The sequence below is a fragment of the Notamacropus eugenii genome, chromosome 6 (assembly GCF_028372415.1).
Source record: "Notamacropus eugenii isolate mMacEug1 chromosome 6, mMacEug1.pri_v2, whole genome shotgun sequence".
NCBI classification, from domain to species: Eukaryota; Metazoa; Chordata; class Mammalia; order Diprotodontia; family Macropodidae; genus Notamacropus; species Notamacropus eugenii.
Genome location: NC_092877.1, coordinates 59,427,619 through 59,445,130, shown reverse-complemented (window position 1 = coordinate 59,445,130; position 17,512 = coordinate 59,427,619). Strand labels below are relative to the sequence as shown.

Here is a 17,512-nt window from a genome sequence, read left to right as displayed (position 1 = left end):
CATCAAGTCAAGAAAACAATGGCCATGAACATGAAAGGAAAAAAAGGACTTCAGGAAACCACTCAAAGTAATCTGCTACACAGCCTTAAGACAACACAGAACTAGCACCAGAAAGCATTCATATTCTGATGACATGCTAAGAGACTGATGGGAAAAGTAAAGCAGGCATCAGTGCGGAGAAGCTTTAGGTCCAGCTACCAGGATATCTAATTTGACATCAACCCAGAAGCATCACCAAGAAAATCATCAACAGAGGAAAAAGCTACAAAAAGGGCTTTGAAAAGGAGGTATGGAGAGGGGAAGTGGAGGGGTGGGGATCAAAGTCTAATTCAAAATCCATCTTTATTTTAAATACATGATTTGGGATACTTCCACAAAATAACCCATGGATTTAATCACTCACAATCATGATCAGAAACAAGAGCAAAGTCATACTAAAATGCACAAATCATGTGATTATCAGCATGTGGGTCTGTTCATTAAACACTTTTATTCAATGACTTGTATTCTAAGTTAATGAGATACAAGCAGGGCTCTGGCCACCTCTTGTGCACCATCTCCTCCTTTTAAGTTCCAGAGGTTCAGTCTCCACGAAGACTCCCTGAAACCACTCAGCCAAGGGGTGAAAGACAAGTGATAGTCAGGCACCCTTACCTCCAACCCCATCTTCAGAGTCAACTTCATAGATGCTTTCACCTTCCATATTCTCCACGAGAGCCAGGTAAGGTGTGAAATTTCCCGGTGATGACCTGTTCAGGCTCCAGAAGAAAGTTGAATCCACCCACTCTGCATCCAGCAAGTAGTATCTTTCAAACAAAATGTGAAAACAAAGCCATTGGATAATTTCGGCCAAACATGGGAAAAATTCCCTCCACCCCCACCAAAAAGAAGAAAAAATGGTCAGGGAATTTCGTCATTAATCAGTTCTCTACTTGATGACCAATATCTTTGACTTGAGCATCCTTTGATGGTTTCAGGACATGGATGGCTATTGGCAACGGAGAAAGAATTCCACTGTGGTTTATGGGCACATTCCATCACCCACTGTTGAAGATTCCGGAATGAATTGTAATAGACAATCAAAGATCACAATGTCTCTAGAACACAAAGACAGATGGAAAGATAAAAACAGGGGGAACATGAGAGAGTAAGTCCAGTGTCCCTCTCCAATAAATTCTCCTGAATTGAGTGGGAATGTTCCTACAAGTGTTCTGGGGTGAATAATAAAGGGCAATCCTTGTTTGTAACCTCCTCATCCAGTATTTTTGGCTTTGCTTAATGTTGGGGGTCATTCTCTTGGCATGGAGGCAGTTTTCAGGAGGCCCTGTATTTGAATGAGAAGTTTTCTCACTCAGAGGGAGGAAAAAATCCTGCAGTAAATGAAGGTGGCTGGATAAAAGGGAGCTTAGGTGAGTTGAAGATCTTCAAGGATGGTTTCATGAAGATATGCATTTGTCTCAAAGGGCCAGTGGGATTTTTTAAGGTGGCTTTTTTCCCCCTAGACCAAGAAAAAAACTAATCTGTGATGAACATATACACATACACACACACACACAAAAAAAACAAACAGAAAGCAGGTCATTGGCTTCAGAGCTACAATGAACCTTCGAGATTGAGTCCAATCCATTCATTTTACAAAGAAAAACAATTCGGTCCAAAGAGGTAAAATGACTTACCCAAGGTCATCAGGTAGTAAGTAGGAGACCCTGGATTTGAACCTTGGACCTCTGACTACAGATTCAGTACTTTCACTATATCACATGACTTCTCACTGAGAAGTCAATTCTGTTTCAAAAAACACCTTGAGAGGAAGGTCCAGGAAAAATCACTCCACATGAACAAGTAAAATGTGTCTTTTGACATCATTCCCAGCTGTGTGGGAAATGATAAATAGTAGAGACAGAATGTTTGCAAAGCATTCCCTATTTACTTCTCCTTGATCATCTGGGCATATTTGGTTTGAATTGAGAAAAAAAAGGGGACAGAATGTGAGCCTCAGCCCCAGAAACAAAGGAGAGAGTGAGAAGAGGGGAAAGGGAGAGAGGTGGGGGAGGGGGGAGACAAAGAGAGACAGAGACAGAGACAAAGAGAGACACAGAAACAGAGCCAGAGAGAAAGGGACCCCATCAAATGAATGATGTAGGCTCACAGGATCATCCATTTAGAGTTTAAATGGACACCTTGGAGGTCAGCTAGTTCAATCCCTTATTTTACAGTTAAGAAACTAAGGCCCCCAAAGTTATGTGACTTGCCCAAGGTTATACAGGAGATAGAGCCAGAATTCTAAAGTCACATTCTGTGACTCCAAAACCAGTGCCCTTTCTATGTATCATACCTAATCTGCCTTCACAATAGCCCATATACTGTTGTGCAGTGAGTTGACTGATGTCCTATTTCCTGTTGCAGAATGTCAAATAAGGGCACAGTGATTGGCAGTATTGTTCTCACTCTCAGGGCTATAATAGAAGGGAAATTCTTCTCTTTGTGTCCACCTGAACTTGAGTCAAATCTCAACACTCCATTGCTGTTCACAGGCAAGGGCTGAGGTTATGGGCCAATTTGCCAAGAGTAGCTTATGTAACCCCTCACTTGGTTCAATTTTTCCCCAGTTGTCTATCTTTTCATAATTGGCTAAAGAATATAACACTCTAATTATTCTGTATTTTTTTAAGTCCTAAGCCACCCTGGGTAAAAATAAATCCGGTGATTTCCACATCTCCACTGGCTTTAAGCATTCCATTCTGCTCCAGTTTGTACCCACTTTTCTTCAGTTGGCTGGACACTTTCAACAAAGGAACACACCAAGTATAGATGCTGTTATGGAAAAGTAGGTATGACACTGCAAATTCCCAAGCACAGTTTCTAGGAAGATCGTCTCCTGTACCACGCAGGCACGTGACCCTCACCAGCAATGATCCTTGGACAGAGTAGGAACTTAGCAAATGTCTTTTGAATTGATGTCATCCAAAGGGCACTTTCACTAGGTGCTGGAGTTTTCAGAGACTTCAGACTCTCTGTTTCAATGCTTGAGAACATCCACGGTTTTACTTGTGTGAATGCTTCCTCCATCACAGGCAGAAAGTCTTCTGTGCTTTAGGAAATGGTTTTCATCAATTGCTGAAGTCAAAAATATATTTCACCCAAGTGGCCAATTTTCTGATAAGTCAACGTTGCAATAATATGCTGGATTATAAGAATGGGAAATGAGTCTTACATTAGGTTGCTTCTTTCCATGACCAGTTCTTTGCCTTATAATGCTATTCTAACTACCCCTACTTTGATATAAAAATAAGATTCCCAGTATTTGAGCATCATAGCATCAGAATGAACTTAGCAAAAGTTTAACCAGACAGTTCAAGGTAAAAAAAATGTTAACTTCTTAGCCCCTTCTTTCTTCTACTGTTTCTATCTTAGTGTTATATGAAACTAGGCATGTAATTCTACAATTTAGAGTCTTGAAGACCTCGTGAGTCATGGAATTCATTACTTCTCAAGGCAATAGATTCCATCATTAGCTAAAATTGTCAGAAAGTTCCTTTTTATATTAAGCTGAAATCTTTTCTCTGCAATTTCTACCAATTTGATTTTTCAACTGCAATCCCAGGCAAAATACACCTAATTTCTCTCCCTCTCCCTAACAAACTTTCAAAGCAGTCAAGGGCAGTGATCAGATTCTGTTCTATTCTCTCTACTCCAGGTCCTCATGTAACATGATCTTATGTTTTTTTCTTAAGAGTCAACTCTAATTTTAAAAGTTAGTTTAGAAAGAACATACTAATGAATGTTCACATACACAAAAATTAGGGGTACACAACGTTTTCACAGAGAATTTTCTTGCAGATTTCCACCAACGTCTCTTTGTTTCAAAGTATTAAAAATTTTTTCAGACTAAATGTAACAGTGATGGAAGACTGATTCCAGATAATGTCAGCCATTCACTATCTGACATTCATTTACTGAAACAGAAGTTCTAGATTCCTGGCTTTATACACTGGCTGCTTCAAAAATCAGAGATAAAGGGATAATAAAAACAAGAAGAAGAGGAAAAAGGCTAGCAGCCCCCACTGACATAACACTTACAATGTACCAGGTAGGATGCTAAGTGCTTTATAATTATTATTTCATTTGATCATCAGGTTGCTATTACTCCCATTTTACAGTTGAGGAAAGTGAGGCAGCTAGAAGTTTAAGTAACTTGTCTAGGGTCACATGGTAAATGTGTGAGGCTGGATTTGAACTCAGGTCTTCCTGACTCCAGGTCCAGTGCTCTATCCATTATATAACTTAGCTGTCCCTGTTGATGATGATGCTTATGATGACAAATATGACTGGAACTGCTGATAGAACCTCAAATGTCATCATAAGACTGAGATTGGACAATCACTTTGCAGTAAATCAGGCTAAGCTTTCTCAGTTCCCAGAGCAGGGAAGTGACTTGCCTGACAGGGAATGGCAGAGCTGAAACCTGCATCTTCCTCTCCTGATTTCCATAGCAAGATATTTTCACACATATTAGTAGTCAAGTCAAATGTGTTGTTTCGAGAATATTTTGCCATTTGTAATCTAGAAAACTACTGATGTGAGCATTTGTAAAAAGATTCCCCGCATAGCCCAGAAAAAGAGTAAGGCCACTCTTGGGTGTCTAATTCCCAGTTTGGATCCTAACAGCTGAGCCCTTGGATCTCAGAAAACTCTTTTCTAAAAGGTCACAATATTTGGGCACATAACATTTAAAACCCCGCTAGACTGGGAAATGCTTTACTCTTTGATACGATGTGTCAGAGACGCTGCTAGGGAATCAGAAGGTCTTACTTAGAGTTACAGCTAGTCCAGACTACTCATTTTAACAGATAAGGTCAATGTAACCCAGAGAGGAGAAGGCACTTGTCCAAGATTGTCACTTAAAACGCAAGAGCCAGGGTTGGAAGCAAACCCAGCCCTCTTTCCACAATAGCATTTTTGTGGACTTTCTTACTAGTAAATGCTCATATCAATAATTTTCTTTAATTTGAGAATAGTACGCTTGGTCATTTTGATGAGCCCCCTATGGAGTTAAGGGAATAGCTCAAATGCTGAGTGTTAAGAGTCAGAAGCTGACCCCCTACTGTGCAAGGTCAGGGCAATGCACAGTAGGCAGTATTGTATGGACAAACTCCCGCTGAGACACATTTTCTGCTTAGGCTGAGTACAATAGCCTAACAGTGCCGCTGCTATCCGGAGAACAAAAAGGCAGGCCATATAATTAATAATGACAACAACCACGGCTCTGTGTTTTACAAAGTACTTTCCTCCAGGTGGTGCAAATATTGTTACATCCATCTGACAGATGATGAAACTGGGCTTTGGAGACTTCAAAGTATCCAAGGTCACACAAGCCAGTACCTAGGCTAGTTTGAAGCCCAGTCTTCTAGCTCCAAGTCCAATGCTCTTTCCATTAGCCCACAATATATGTAATGGCGAGGACATACCATAGGAACCACCTGTCATGTGATTCTTAATGTTACAATGAAGGACCTCAGTGGCCATCTGTTCTAGTCCACACTCCAAAGGAATAGCCACCGTAACATTTGTGACAAGAGCTCATCACCCAGCCTAGGCTTAAAGACAAGAAACTGGTAATGTCCTCCACAGTCTTCTCGCCAGCTCTCCAGCCCATAGCTCATCATTCCAATCCTTCCTTTAGAGAGGAGGGGAGGAAAGAAAGGAGAACCACAGTCCCCTGTGCACACAGTTGTGCAACTGAAAAAGAGGAGGTTTCTGAAGAATGGAGGAGAAACAAAGGAAGAGAAATATAGGGGAAACAAGACCCAGGGACTTCCTCATACAGACATCTATTTGGCTCTGCTTTTCCAAATTTTTATTCATATTTATTACATATTTATTTTTAAAATATAAATATATTTACATTACATATTTACTTCATTTTAAAATATAAATATACTTATGAAAAATTATATTTATAATTACCGCATATTTACTTTATTCATACTTCTAAATATAAATTTTATATAAATATTTTCCACATATTTATAAACTCCAATTTCATAGGATCATAGATTCAGAGTGAAAAAGAATGTTAAAGGTCATCTAATCAAAGGAGCGTAGATGTAGAGCTGGATGGAACTTCAGAGGTCATCTGGTCCAACCCCTTCATTTTACAGATGAGGAAACTGAGCTCCACAAAAGTGAAGACACTAGCCCAAGGTTACCCAGAAACTAAATAGCAAAGATGGGATCTGAATTTAGCTCCTCTGAGTTTAAATGTAGCACCTTATATGTTGTTTCATGTTTTACTTACAAAAAGCTTTACAGGCATTATCTTCTTGGATCCCTCCAATAATCCTGTGAAACAGGTGAGGTAAATATTATCATCCCTACTTTGTAGATAAGGAAACCGAGGCTCAGGAAGGAAAAGTCAAAGGTCACAAAACTTAGACAATTAGGTAGTACTTATAAGCATCTGACTCCCAACCCAGGGGACTTTCCACTAGAAAAGGAATGGACACAACATATGGTCCTCTCTTAGGAATAACCCAGGAAACCATAACATAAAAGTTTGTTTTCTCTTCCTTCTAAGCACAAGTAGGACTGGCAGAATATTGAAGGAAGGGAAGGAAAGATCTCATTTATATACATTGATTGGAAAAACACAACACCTGTACCCTCTTGGACTCAAATGAAAATGACTCTTCTGCCTAAGCTGTGCTTCAGAACTTAAGAGCAAAGAATTTACATGTACATGCATATATATACGTGTGTATATATATATGCATGCATGTGTGTGTTACATATATGTGTGTATTTTATATGTGTGCATGTATGTAGATATAGATATGGATATAGAGATAGAGATGGATAAAGATATAGATATAGAGATATAGGATGTCTCTGTCCTTATTCTTTGGCAAGGAAGTTTGTACAGCACTTCTGAAAGCTCATGTATAAAAGGATCAAAGATCTGGAGGAAGAGATCTCAGAGGTTACTAACTCCCTCTGAGACTGCGGATAACCTCTTCATTTACAGCTGAGGAAATTGAGGACTAGGGAAGGGAAGTGACTTACCCAAGTAAATGTCAGAGGTAGGATTGGAACCCAGATCCTCTGACTGCAGAGTGAGAAGTCTTTATATTATACCAAGATACCTCCTAAGGGTACTTCTTTGGGGGGAAAATGTATTTGTTTATTATGAACTTAATAAAAATAGACATATATAAACATTTCAACAGCCACATAAAAACAAAACAAAAAAACTGCATATGAAGCTGGGAGTTTCTGTTATGCAGTTGTCTTTTTCCTTCATTATCTAGTTTGTTTTTTGTTTTTCTTATTTGTGTTACCTTCTGAATCTCCTTCTGCTCTTCCCTGTTTCTTAATAATTCATGAATATTTTCTTTGCTTTTCCTTCTAACTCAACCTGTAACTCCCCTTTCCAATAAATGGAAAAATTCTCCCTTGTGACAAATAAATTTAGTTACTCAACACAAATCCATACATTGTCTCTCTCTGCAACTATATGTCTCTTTCTATTGTCTCTAGTTTATCATTTCTCTGCCAAGGAGTGGGAAGCAGTATGGAGTCATCATTTATCATTGTACTCATCATCCTTCTTAAGTCATTCAAAGTTGTTTCTTTACAATGTTGTTGATACATCATAAATCATTCTCCTGGTTCTGCTCACTTCACTCTGCATCAGTTCATACAGGTCCTCCCAAGTTTTCTCTGAATAGATCCCTTTTGTTATTTCTTATGGTGGAATGATATTCCAATACATTTATATGTCATAATTTGTTTAGCCATTCCCCAACTGATAGACACTATACCCATCTTGTTTCCAGTTCTTTGCTACATCAAAAATGTGTTGCTATTAATATTTTAGTATGCATTGTGTTTTTTTCTCTTTGATGTTTTTGGAATACAAGCCTAGTAGTGCTATTACTGAGTTTCTATGGTTAAGTAACCTTTGGATATAATATCAAATTGCTTTCCAAAATAGTTGCACTACTTCACAGCTCTATCTAGAGTATATCAGTGTGCCTGTCTTCCTAAAGTCACTCCAAAATTTGTCAATCTCCTTTCGTGTCATCTTTGCCAAGCCAAGTGGGTATGAGGGTTCAATTTGCATTTCTCTCAGCAATTTGGAGTGGTTTTCTAAGGGCTATTGACAACTTGACTTTCTTTTTTCTGAAAACTGCCTTTCTACAGACTTTTTTTAACCACTTCTGTTCTTATAAACTTTAAATCCTAACTCAGACACTTATTAGCTCTGTGACCCTGAGCAACTCACTTAACCTCTGGCTGCCTCACTTCTCTCATCTGTAATGGTGATAATAATTGTACCTACCTCCCTGGGGTATGAGGATATGGTATGAGGATAAAATGAGATATATTTGTGAGGTGCTTTGCAAATCGTAAAACATGCTATAAATGCTAGCTATTATTATTAGTTATCATTATTTGAATCAACCTCCAATTTATTTGGATATCAGGCATTTTTCAGAGAAATATACACCAAGATTTTTTCCCCCAGTTACCTATTTCCCTTCTAAATTCAATTATAACGATTTTGTTTGTTGGGGCAGAAACATTTTATTTTATGTAATTAAACCTGTCCAGTTTATTTCCTATGATCCCCTCTATCCCTTTTTTAATCAAGAATTCTTTCTCTTTCCATAGCTGTGAAAGGAATCTAGGGTTGTTCTAATGAGCATTTATTTAAAATTGACTCAGAAGTAGACAACTTATGGTATAACAAAGATATAAAGATAAGAGGGTATTTCTTAGACCATGAGAATAAATTCTCCTACCACCATCTTCTAGTAACCCAAATTTGCAACCTAAGAGTCATTCTTGTCTCCTTCCTCTCCCTCAACCCCCATAATCTTACCAAATCTTGCTGTTTCTACCTCCATAACATCTCTCACATCTAGTGCCTTTTCTCTACTCACACAGTGTTTATCCTAGTTCCAGCCCTAATTACCTCACCCAGACTCTTGTAAGTCTTCTAAATAATCTCTGTGCCTCCATTATGTCCCTTCCTGAATCCATCCTCTATCTAACTGCCAAACTGACATTTCTAAACCACAAATCTGACTTGTAAAACTCCCCTTTAATAATCTTCAGTGGCTCCCTATTACAGTAATGGAAAAAATAAATTCCTGTGTGGCATTTAAGACCCTTCATAATCTGGTTCCAGCCTACCTTTTGAGCCTAGTTATATGTGACTATTACGCTACCATCCAGTCAGTCTGGTCTTCTTGTTCTTTCTCATATTCCATCTCTATCTCAGTGCCCTTGTCCTTGCTGAGAACGTACCCCCTCTTCTCCACCTAGAATCCCTAGCTTTCTTCAAAGCCGTGAGCTCAAACATACTTTCCAATATCAAGCTCTTCTAATCCCCATAGCTGCTAGTGCCTCACCCACCAAAATTACCTGGCATTTACTGTCTACACAGAATATATTACACATTTCATGTGTACATGTTGTCTTCCTCCATAGAATTTACACTCCTTGAGTGCAGGGTCTAGACCATTTTTAATCTCCGCCTCCCTAGCACCTAACACTGTGCCTAGAATACAGTAAGAATGTTATTGATACTTATTGACTGACTGATTCACGCTCTCCTCATTCCAGCCAAACCAGCTTAGTAGATATCATGTATAGAAAACATTTCTTCATCTGTCTGTGTGCCTAAAATACTCATCCTTTTCATCTCTGCCTTGTAGAATCCCCTCACTACTTTCCAAGCACAGCTCCAGAGCTATCTTCTAGAGAAAACCATTTCTGGTTACTAGCACTGTCTCCCTCTAGTAATTATTTTCTCTTCTTCTTTGAGTCCATAGAGCAGCCCAAAATAGAAAGTAAGATCCCTGAGGGCAAGGACCAGTTATCCATCAGAAAACAGCTCTTGCTTTTGAAAATAGCTTTTGATTTTGTCTTTGTACCCCCAGTGGGCATATGCCCTGGTACAGTTTCTGCCAGAAAGGGAGCATTAAATGAAAGGGAACTGAACAAGGGTAACTAGTCCACATCAAAAATAAAAAAGCATATGACTTAATACATAGTAATTTTGTCACGAATTCCTTCTCTAAAACTGCCTCTGAAACACCAAAGTTCTTGTTCAGACTCCCTCGGTAAATTACCCCCAACCACAGACCACACCTGCTCTTTGTCCTGTAAATCTTTTGATGGCCTCTGGCCAAAACAAATCCAATCTGACCGGATCTATTGCACTTACTGTCTGGACCACTCCTGTGGCAATTATTCAAGAGCTGCTGCCTGGGGATGGGTCATCTGTTGTTGTCTCCAGATCTTATCCCTTGTGTTATTATTTATATTTTCACAGGTTTATGCCTTTTCCCCCCTTCATCTAGACTATAAAATCCTTGGGAGTTTGGATTCCTTTGCTCGCCCCAGAGCATTTAGCCCAGAGCACCGCATAGAACATTAGAGAATCTGAGAATGTTGAAGCTGAAGGACATCTCAGATATTCTCCAGCCCTACCCTCTCATTTTACTGTAGAAGAAACAGACCCGAGCAAAGAAAGTGACCAACCCAGTCAACAATGAGCATTACCTACTTAGTACCAGACACCATGCTAAGCACTAAATATATGAAAACAAATGAAACAGTTCCCACCCTCAAAGAGTTTACGTTGAAATGGACAATACAGCATATACATCTACAAGTATATATGAAAGGGACTGTAGGTAATTTTGGTGGGGATCACCCTAGTGCTGGAGGAGATCAGGAAAGGCTTCATGCAGAGAAGCATGTGAGCAGAATGTTGAAGGGAACTAGAAATCCTAAGAGGAGGAGGTGAAGAAGAGGGAAGGGGGTACAGACAGTGCAAAGGCGAGGAGACAGGAGATCAAATATTGTGGAAGAGGACAGGAAAAAAGGCCAGTGTGACCAGAATACAGAACGCAGAAAGGGAGTAATGTACAGCTGGGCTAGAAAGATGGGTTGGGGCCAGATAGGAAAGAGTTTTAAAAACTAAAGTAAGGATTTTATATTTGATTCCAAAGGCAACTGAGAGGCACTGAAATTTATTGAGTTAAGGAGTGATGTGGTCACACCTGCACTTTAGGGAAATCACTTTGGTACTTAGGGAAAAGATGGAGTGGGAAAGAGGAGTCAAAGGGACCAATTAGGAAGCTATTGCACTATTTTGGGTGAAAGGTGATGAGCATCTGAATTACGGTGGTAGTCCTGAGAGTAGAGAGAAAGAAAGGGACAAATGCAAGAAATGTCATGGATGGAGAAACAACAAAATCTAGTAACTGACTGGATCTATGGGGTGAGAGAGAGGGAGGGGTTAAGAATAACTGAGGTTTCAAATCTGCATGTCTGGAAGTATGCTGATGCCCTTGATAGAAGCAGGGAGGCACGTGAGGTTTGATAAAGGTCACATAGTTGTGTTTTCACATCGTATCTTACTGCTTCTTAGAAGCTCAATAAATATTTGACTGGCTGATCAATCATACAGTGCTATTCTGGGAAGTCACTGATCATTCATGTGAGGTAAATTAACCTTTCTGGGGCATTACTCTGTATCCCTGAAGAGTTGAATCATCTCACGTTGCTAAATAAAGATACAGACCTTTCCTAAAACTGGAAAGAATCTTAGAGATGAGCTAGTCTCATTCCCTCACTCTAAAGAGCAGAAAACAGGCCCAGAGAAGGAAAACGAGTCCCCTAAGGTCAGCTAATTAGTAGCAGAATGAGGATTGGAACTCTTATCTCCTAATTTCCAGGACAGGTCTTTTATTACTACATCATGATTAGACAGTAGACAGCCTATTATAGCTGGAAGAGATCTTAGCCAACTAAGGAAAATAAGATAGAGTGCAGAGTGTAGTTAGATGATTTGTCCAAGATCATGCAAACAGACTCCGACAGAAGCGGAACTAGAATATTCTCAAAGACGATATGAGAGAAGCACCTGGTAAATCTTAAAGTGCTCTATAAATGTCATTATTCTTCAATCACTATTATTCCTATGACCATTTCCTTACTAAAGGATCAAGTCAAAGCAACTTTTGCCACACGGGAGCCCAACCCTTTCATGGATGTTCTATGATACATTCATCTAACATGGAAGTCAGCTTGCCCTGGGCAGAATCATGAAATAGGCAAAATGCATCTTCCCTGTCTTTTCATCTCTTTCTATATCCCTCATTTGCCTTTTACTGCTTCTGGCCCTTCTTCAAGCACTACCTACTCTCCTGCTTTTCCCATGTGCCCCAAGCCACCCATGGTGGCATGTCATCTTGTCTGGACTGCACTGTTTGAGCAACACTACAGCCTCCAACAAACCTCTTCCAATTAAAAAAAAAAGTCCACCCTTTCAGTACCAGGTTCCTAGGCTTCATGAGGAAGAAAGTCAATCTGGGAGAGCTGGATTCTAGCTCTGGTTCTGCTACTGACTAGTTATGATACCTTGAGGAAGTTCTTCCTTCTCCTTTCTTCATTTGTCATCCAACAATCAAGTGACAAGGCTGGTATAGATGATTTCCAAGATCTCTTGCAACTCTAAATTCTATGAGTCTACAAATTAGCCCACAGGTGGAATGTCCTGTTAATCTTATCTCTACACTCTCCTGCCCTCTGTAGTCCTGACCTCCTTACTAGAAAAAACAGCTGACATGCCTTGTCTCAAATACCATTGTCTTTCATCTCGTTGAGAGAAATGGCAAGGAAAGGAAAAGAATAGTATGTGTATGAGTCCAATCCTCTGGGTCAGTTTCATCAAAAAAGTAGTAGGATGGTTTCTAGACCAGATGAAAAGACATGGGATTATGACTGGATTTTAGTTTTTTCCTCTGGAAGAAAGGAAGGGGGAATGACTAAGGTCCCTTTAGTGCTGCCATTCTATGATATTTAGTTCCTCTCCTATCTGGCATTGCATGTCTTGTTTTTAGGAAGCTATCGGCTCTAACACTGTAGGTCTAAGGAGTCCTGACATTCTTTGTTATCTGAGTTATGCAGAGCTTTTATCCACTATAGCCAAAGACTATGTGGTCACAACAGACACAGATTTTATTTCCTTCTAAGACATTCTTTCATTCCAAATTAAACACTACAATTTTTCATTTCTAAGTTTATTTTTCAAAGTGATTTGGAGAAAAATTTATTGACAGAATTAAAAAATCCGGTTTACGATCAGTCTGAGCAAGCTGGCCCATGGCTAAAAGGTGATAATAGAAAGCAAGCTACCTATTGGAGAAATGGCTTAGGACTATACTGAAGAAAATCCATTTTCTTTGTGTAATGGCCAGGTCTAAGAAATAAATTCAGAAATAAGTAAGCAGCCACATAAAATAAGATGAATTTTACCCTAGAAGATTCAGGATTCCCATCCACTGAACATCATTACAAATAACTTGATATTCCTAGACAGCTTTAACTAGTATTCTAAATTAAAATCACTGTTCAACATACAATCCAGATATTGTTTCTCATTTTCTGCAATAATAAAGCTCTGATAGATATGGAAAGCCTTATTTATGGGCAGCTTTATTTCTTATAACCAAGTCAATGAAATGTAGTTGTATGTGAAGGCATGGAAATCAATTCTTGATCTAAGAATGAGTTTGCTGTGCCTTAGAGTTAGGTAGTAAACAAGCATCTAAATCTCCAACTAAAAAAGCATCTTCAGCGTCAGGAAGATAAACAGCACAGCTGTATGCGTATTCTCAGGTGTGTACGTCCAGATATGACTAGGAGAGCAAAACTCTGAAGATCTATAATCAAATGATCAAAAGAGTTAAGATTTGTAAAATAATAGTGCCTGCAACATAGGAGACATGGCAAATATTTGTTTCTTCCTTTTCTTTACCTCTCTTCCCCTCCCATCTAGAATTAAACATCTAGAATGTACAAGTTAGATAGGACCAAAGAAATAATCCAGTTATGTGGAAAAATTGGGACACTAATACACTGCTGGAAGAACTATGAACTGATCCAACCATTTTGGAAAGCAATCTGGAATTATAAGAATTATAAAACTGTGTATACCCTTTGATCCAGCAATACCACTATTAGATCTATTTCCCAAAGTGATCAGGGAAAAAGAAAAAGAATCTATGTGTGCTAAAATATTGATGATAGCAGCTCTCTTTGTGGTGGCAAAAGATCAAAGTTCAAATTCCAGCTCTGACTTCTTGATAGATATCTGACCTTGTACATGTCCCTTCATTTCTCTGGTCCTCAGTTATTTTCTCAGCTGTCAATTGGGAACCACAAGAGCTACCCCACTTAGTCCTGGAGGTTACTGTGCCAATGTGCCCTAATAATCCATTAGTAATTAAAGGATATGAACAATTTTCAAAAGAAGTGCAAATTATAAGCAGCAATAGAAAAATTCCTTAAATCACTAATAATTCCTTAAATCACTAAAGGAGCACAAATTAGGACAGCCCTGAGATTTCATATAATGTGTCAAATTGGCAAAGATTTGTAAAGGGTTAACATTGTAGTAGCTGGGGGAAAGACAGACATTCAACAACAACAAAAACCTGTTGGTGTAGAGCTGTGAACGGCTCAAATCACTCTGTGAGAATGGAATGATGCAAAAGAAAAAAATCACTTAACTGTCCATATACGTAGATTACATTGCTGGGCATGTTACTGCTTTTAGGATGTCAAAGACATTAAAGAAAAAAGAGGGTATAAAATATATATGTTCAATGTGTGTATATACATTTATATACATATATGTATTCACAATAGCATGTTTTATGAAAGCTCATTGATTACAGGGATGACTGAATAAACTGATTTATATGGTTCACTGTACAATAAGAAACAATGAATGGGACTAATTCAGAGAAACATGAGAAGACTTATGCAAACTAATGCACAGTGAAGAAGATCCAGATATAAAATATACACCATGATTACATAGCAATAACAGCAGTAAACATCATTAAAAGGCACCCAAACTCATTCATTACAACGATCCCAGAGAACACAGGATTAAATGGCTTTCCTTCTTGTTGTTAGAAGGGGTGGATTGATGGTGGCACAATGTTAAATATGTGGTTACATGTGACTGCTTTATTTAAGTCTTTAAATATGTATGCCATCCCTAAAACATCCCCTCTCATCCCTGCTTTAACTAGTGGAATTCATGTCAATTCTTGAGTACTCAATGCAAATGCCAACTTTTCCATAAAATCTTCCCTGGTAGCCCCAAACAATATCAATCTTCTTTCCCCTCACACTTTGTACACAGCACTAAAAATATATCATTTTATGTTACATATCATATAGAGTACCTAATAGTAAGTGCTACTTTGAATTAATTCCAATTACTAGGTCTGATAGAGAATTCAGGAGGTAATACTATAGAAGAAGCTTGGTCTTTGCCTTGAACAAAATTCATAACCCACCGGTTTGCCAATAGATAGCTTGCAGACCAATATAAACATACTGCAGGAAAATTGTCATCTTGAGAAACACAGAACACTGGGTAAAGCTGCTTTTTTGTTAGAGTACAATAATATGTAGATATATTCAATGAACAAGTTACACATCCAAGGAAGTATTTTAAATTATTTAAAAACATAAGCAAAAGAAAGAAAACGCATCAATATTCATTAAAGAACATTATTCAAAGAAGAGGTCACTGTAATAATAACAATACTCTATTTCAAGGAACCAAGATTTCACCAGTCTGGGAATTTCCTCTACCTATTGAGATGGCAGGCTCTCCACGTAGATGGCTTCATGTTGTCAAAAGATATTAATCACTTAGCCAACCTTCTAATGATGAGATTGTGTGTGTGTGTGTGTGTGTGTGTGTGTGTGTGTGTGTGTGTCCAGGTAGAACCTGGACTTGTGACTTCACAGTATAGGAAACCACCCAGGAATAAGACTAGAAATTGTAGTCTTGGAGATTTGCCTGGGGGTGTGGAGATGTTAAATGACTTACACAAGGTCATACAGTCAGTATGTCTCTGAGACAGGATGTGAATCCAGGTCTTCCTGACTTTAAGGCTAGCTCTACCTTAACTACCCCACCATGACTATGACAAACTAATTACTGTTATGATATTTACATAGCACATTACAGTTCAAGTAATCATTTATAGATTACAAAGCACTTTGTTCTAGTTTCCTTTTTATGCACATTATGTAACTTGATTTTTACAATAACCTTCTGAGGAAGAATCTGGAAAGTCAGTCAAGGAACATTACTGTGTGCCAAGAACTGCACAAGAACCATTTCTACAATGACAACAACATTACAGAAAAAATAGCTTGGAAAAACTTGAGAACTCTAGTCAATGGAATAATAAAGTACAGTTCCAAAGATCTAAAAATGATGGACTCACATGTAAGATAAGGCATTCATTTTTGGACATGCCAATGAGGAAATGTGTTTCATCTAACGATGCATATTTATAATGAGGGTATCTTTCTTTGCTGGTATTCAGTTAGGTAGGGGTAGTGGGACAGAGATAGAATAATGATTGTTAATTGAAAAAATAGTAAAAAAAAAAAATTAAGCTAAAAAAATTCACCAATAACTCTGGGAGAAAGGCAGTACAAATATTATTGCTACACCAATTCATAGATGATGAAACTGCGATTGTTACTTGATCTCTAAACCTCTACTTTGCCAGTTAAGTGACAGGACTAAGGCAAGAACCTTGGTCTCCTGATTCCAAGTTCAAGGCTTCTGCCATTATTCCATAGCTGTTTCCAATAGATCATGCACCAACCTGTACAACCTTGCCTATTCAAATAATTTAGGTAAGAATATTTTGTCCAAATTACCTGAGAGGGGGGAGAGCCTGGGCTTTTAGACATGAATTGAACATGACCTCATAGCTATAATGGTTGACTATGCAATTAACAGTCTTCTGCTTTATTGTCAGGTATTCTCTAGGTGATTTTAAATAACTCTCATCCTTGATATCTCCATCTAGACAATGAAAATAATACACCTAGCTCCATAATGTTACTGGCCTCCATAAGCAGGTCCCTTTTTCTTTATCTAACCTTGCTTCTGACTGCTCTCCTCTATGTCAGTTTGACCTCTTCATCCCAGACATACAGTACTTGTGTAGTGAATGGATTTGATGGCAAATGGAAGCCAAGTTTTCTTTTCACCTGCCTATAAGTAATCAATGACTTCATATTCTTTTTAAACCCCTTCCTCAAAATGTAATGTATTTCCAGGGAAATGGAAGGCAGAAGAGAGACTTTTTAAAAAATTATCCTATTTACATCTTCACAATGTACATGCCTTCTGAAGCCTCACCCCAACCCTAGTTAGGCTCTATCCCCTGAGGAGAAAGAGCTGAGACCTTAGAGATCTAGTAGAAGCTACTCATGTATAACTGTAAGGTTTCAGAGGAAGTAAGTCACAAGACCGCAATTTCTACTTAAGTCCAGTGACCCTAAATTTGTTGCCACTCCCAACCTCACTATCTCTTCCCAGGCAACACATGTGATTTGAATCAACTGATGGCACAGTGGATAGAGCACTGGGTTAATTACAGGA

The 17,512-nt window shown here is 38.6% G+C and overlaps 1 protein-coding gene across 6 annotated transcripts in view; it reads right to left on the bottom strand.

Annotated features, from left to right (window-relative positions):
* The window catches only part of PPP2R2C (protein phosphatase 2 regulatory subunit Bgamma), a 399,818-nt gene that overhangs the window by 178,402 nt on the left and 203,904 nt on the right, over nucleotides 1–17,512 (bottom strand). For 2 of the 6 annotated variants that reach the window (XM_072620183.1, XM_072620184.1), the window contains exon 2: nucleotides 655–806. The exons of 3 other annotated variants lie outside the window; for them this stretch is intronic. In XM_072620183.1, coding sequence (XP_072476284.1) covers nucleotides 655–703 — 49 coding nt within the window. In that variant the 5' untranslated portion in view covers nucleotides 704–806. Of the gene's footprint in view, nucleotides 1–654; nucleotides 1,107–17,512 lie in introns of those variants that run through there. One more of the 6 variants, XM_072620182.1, reaches the window with a different exon arrangement.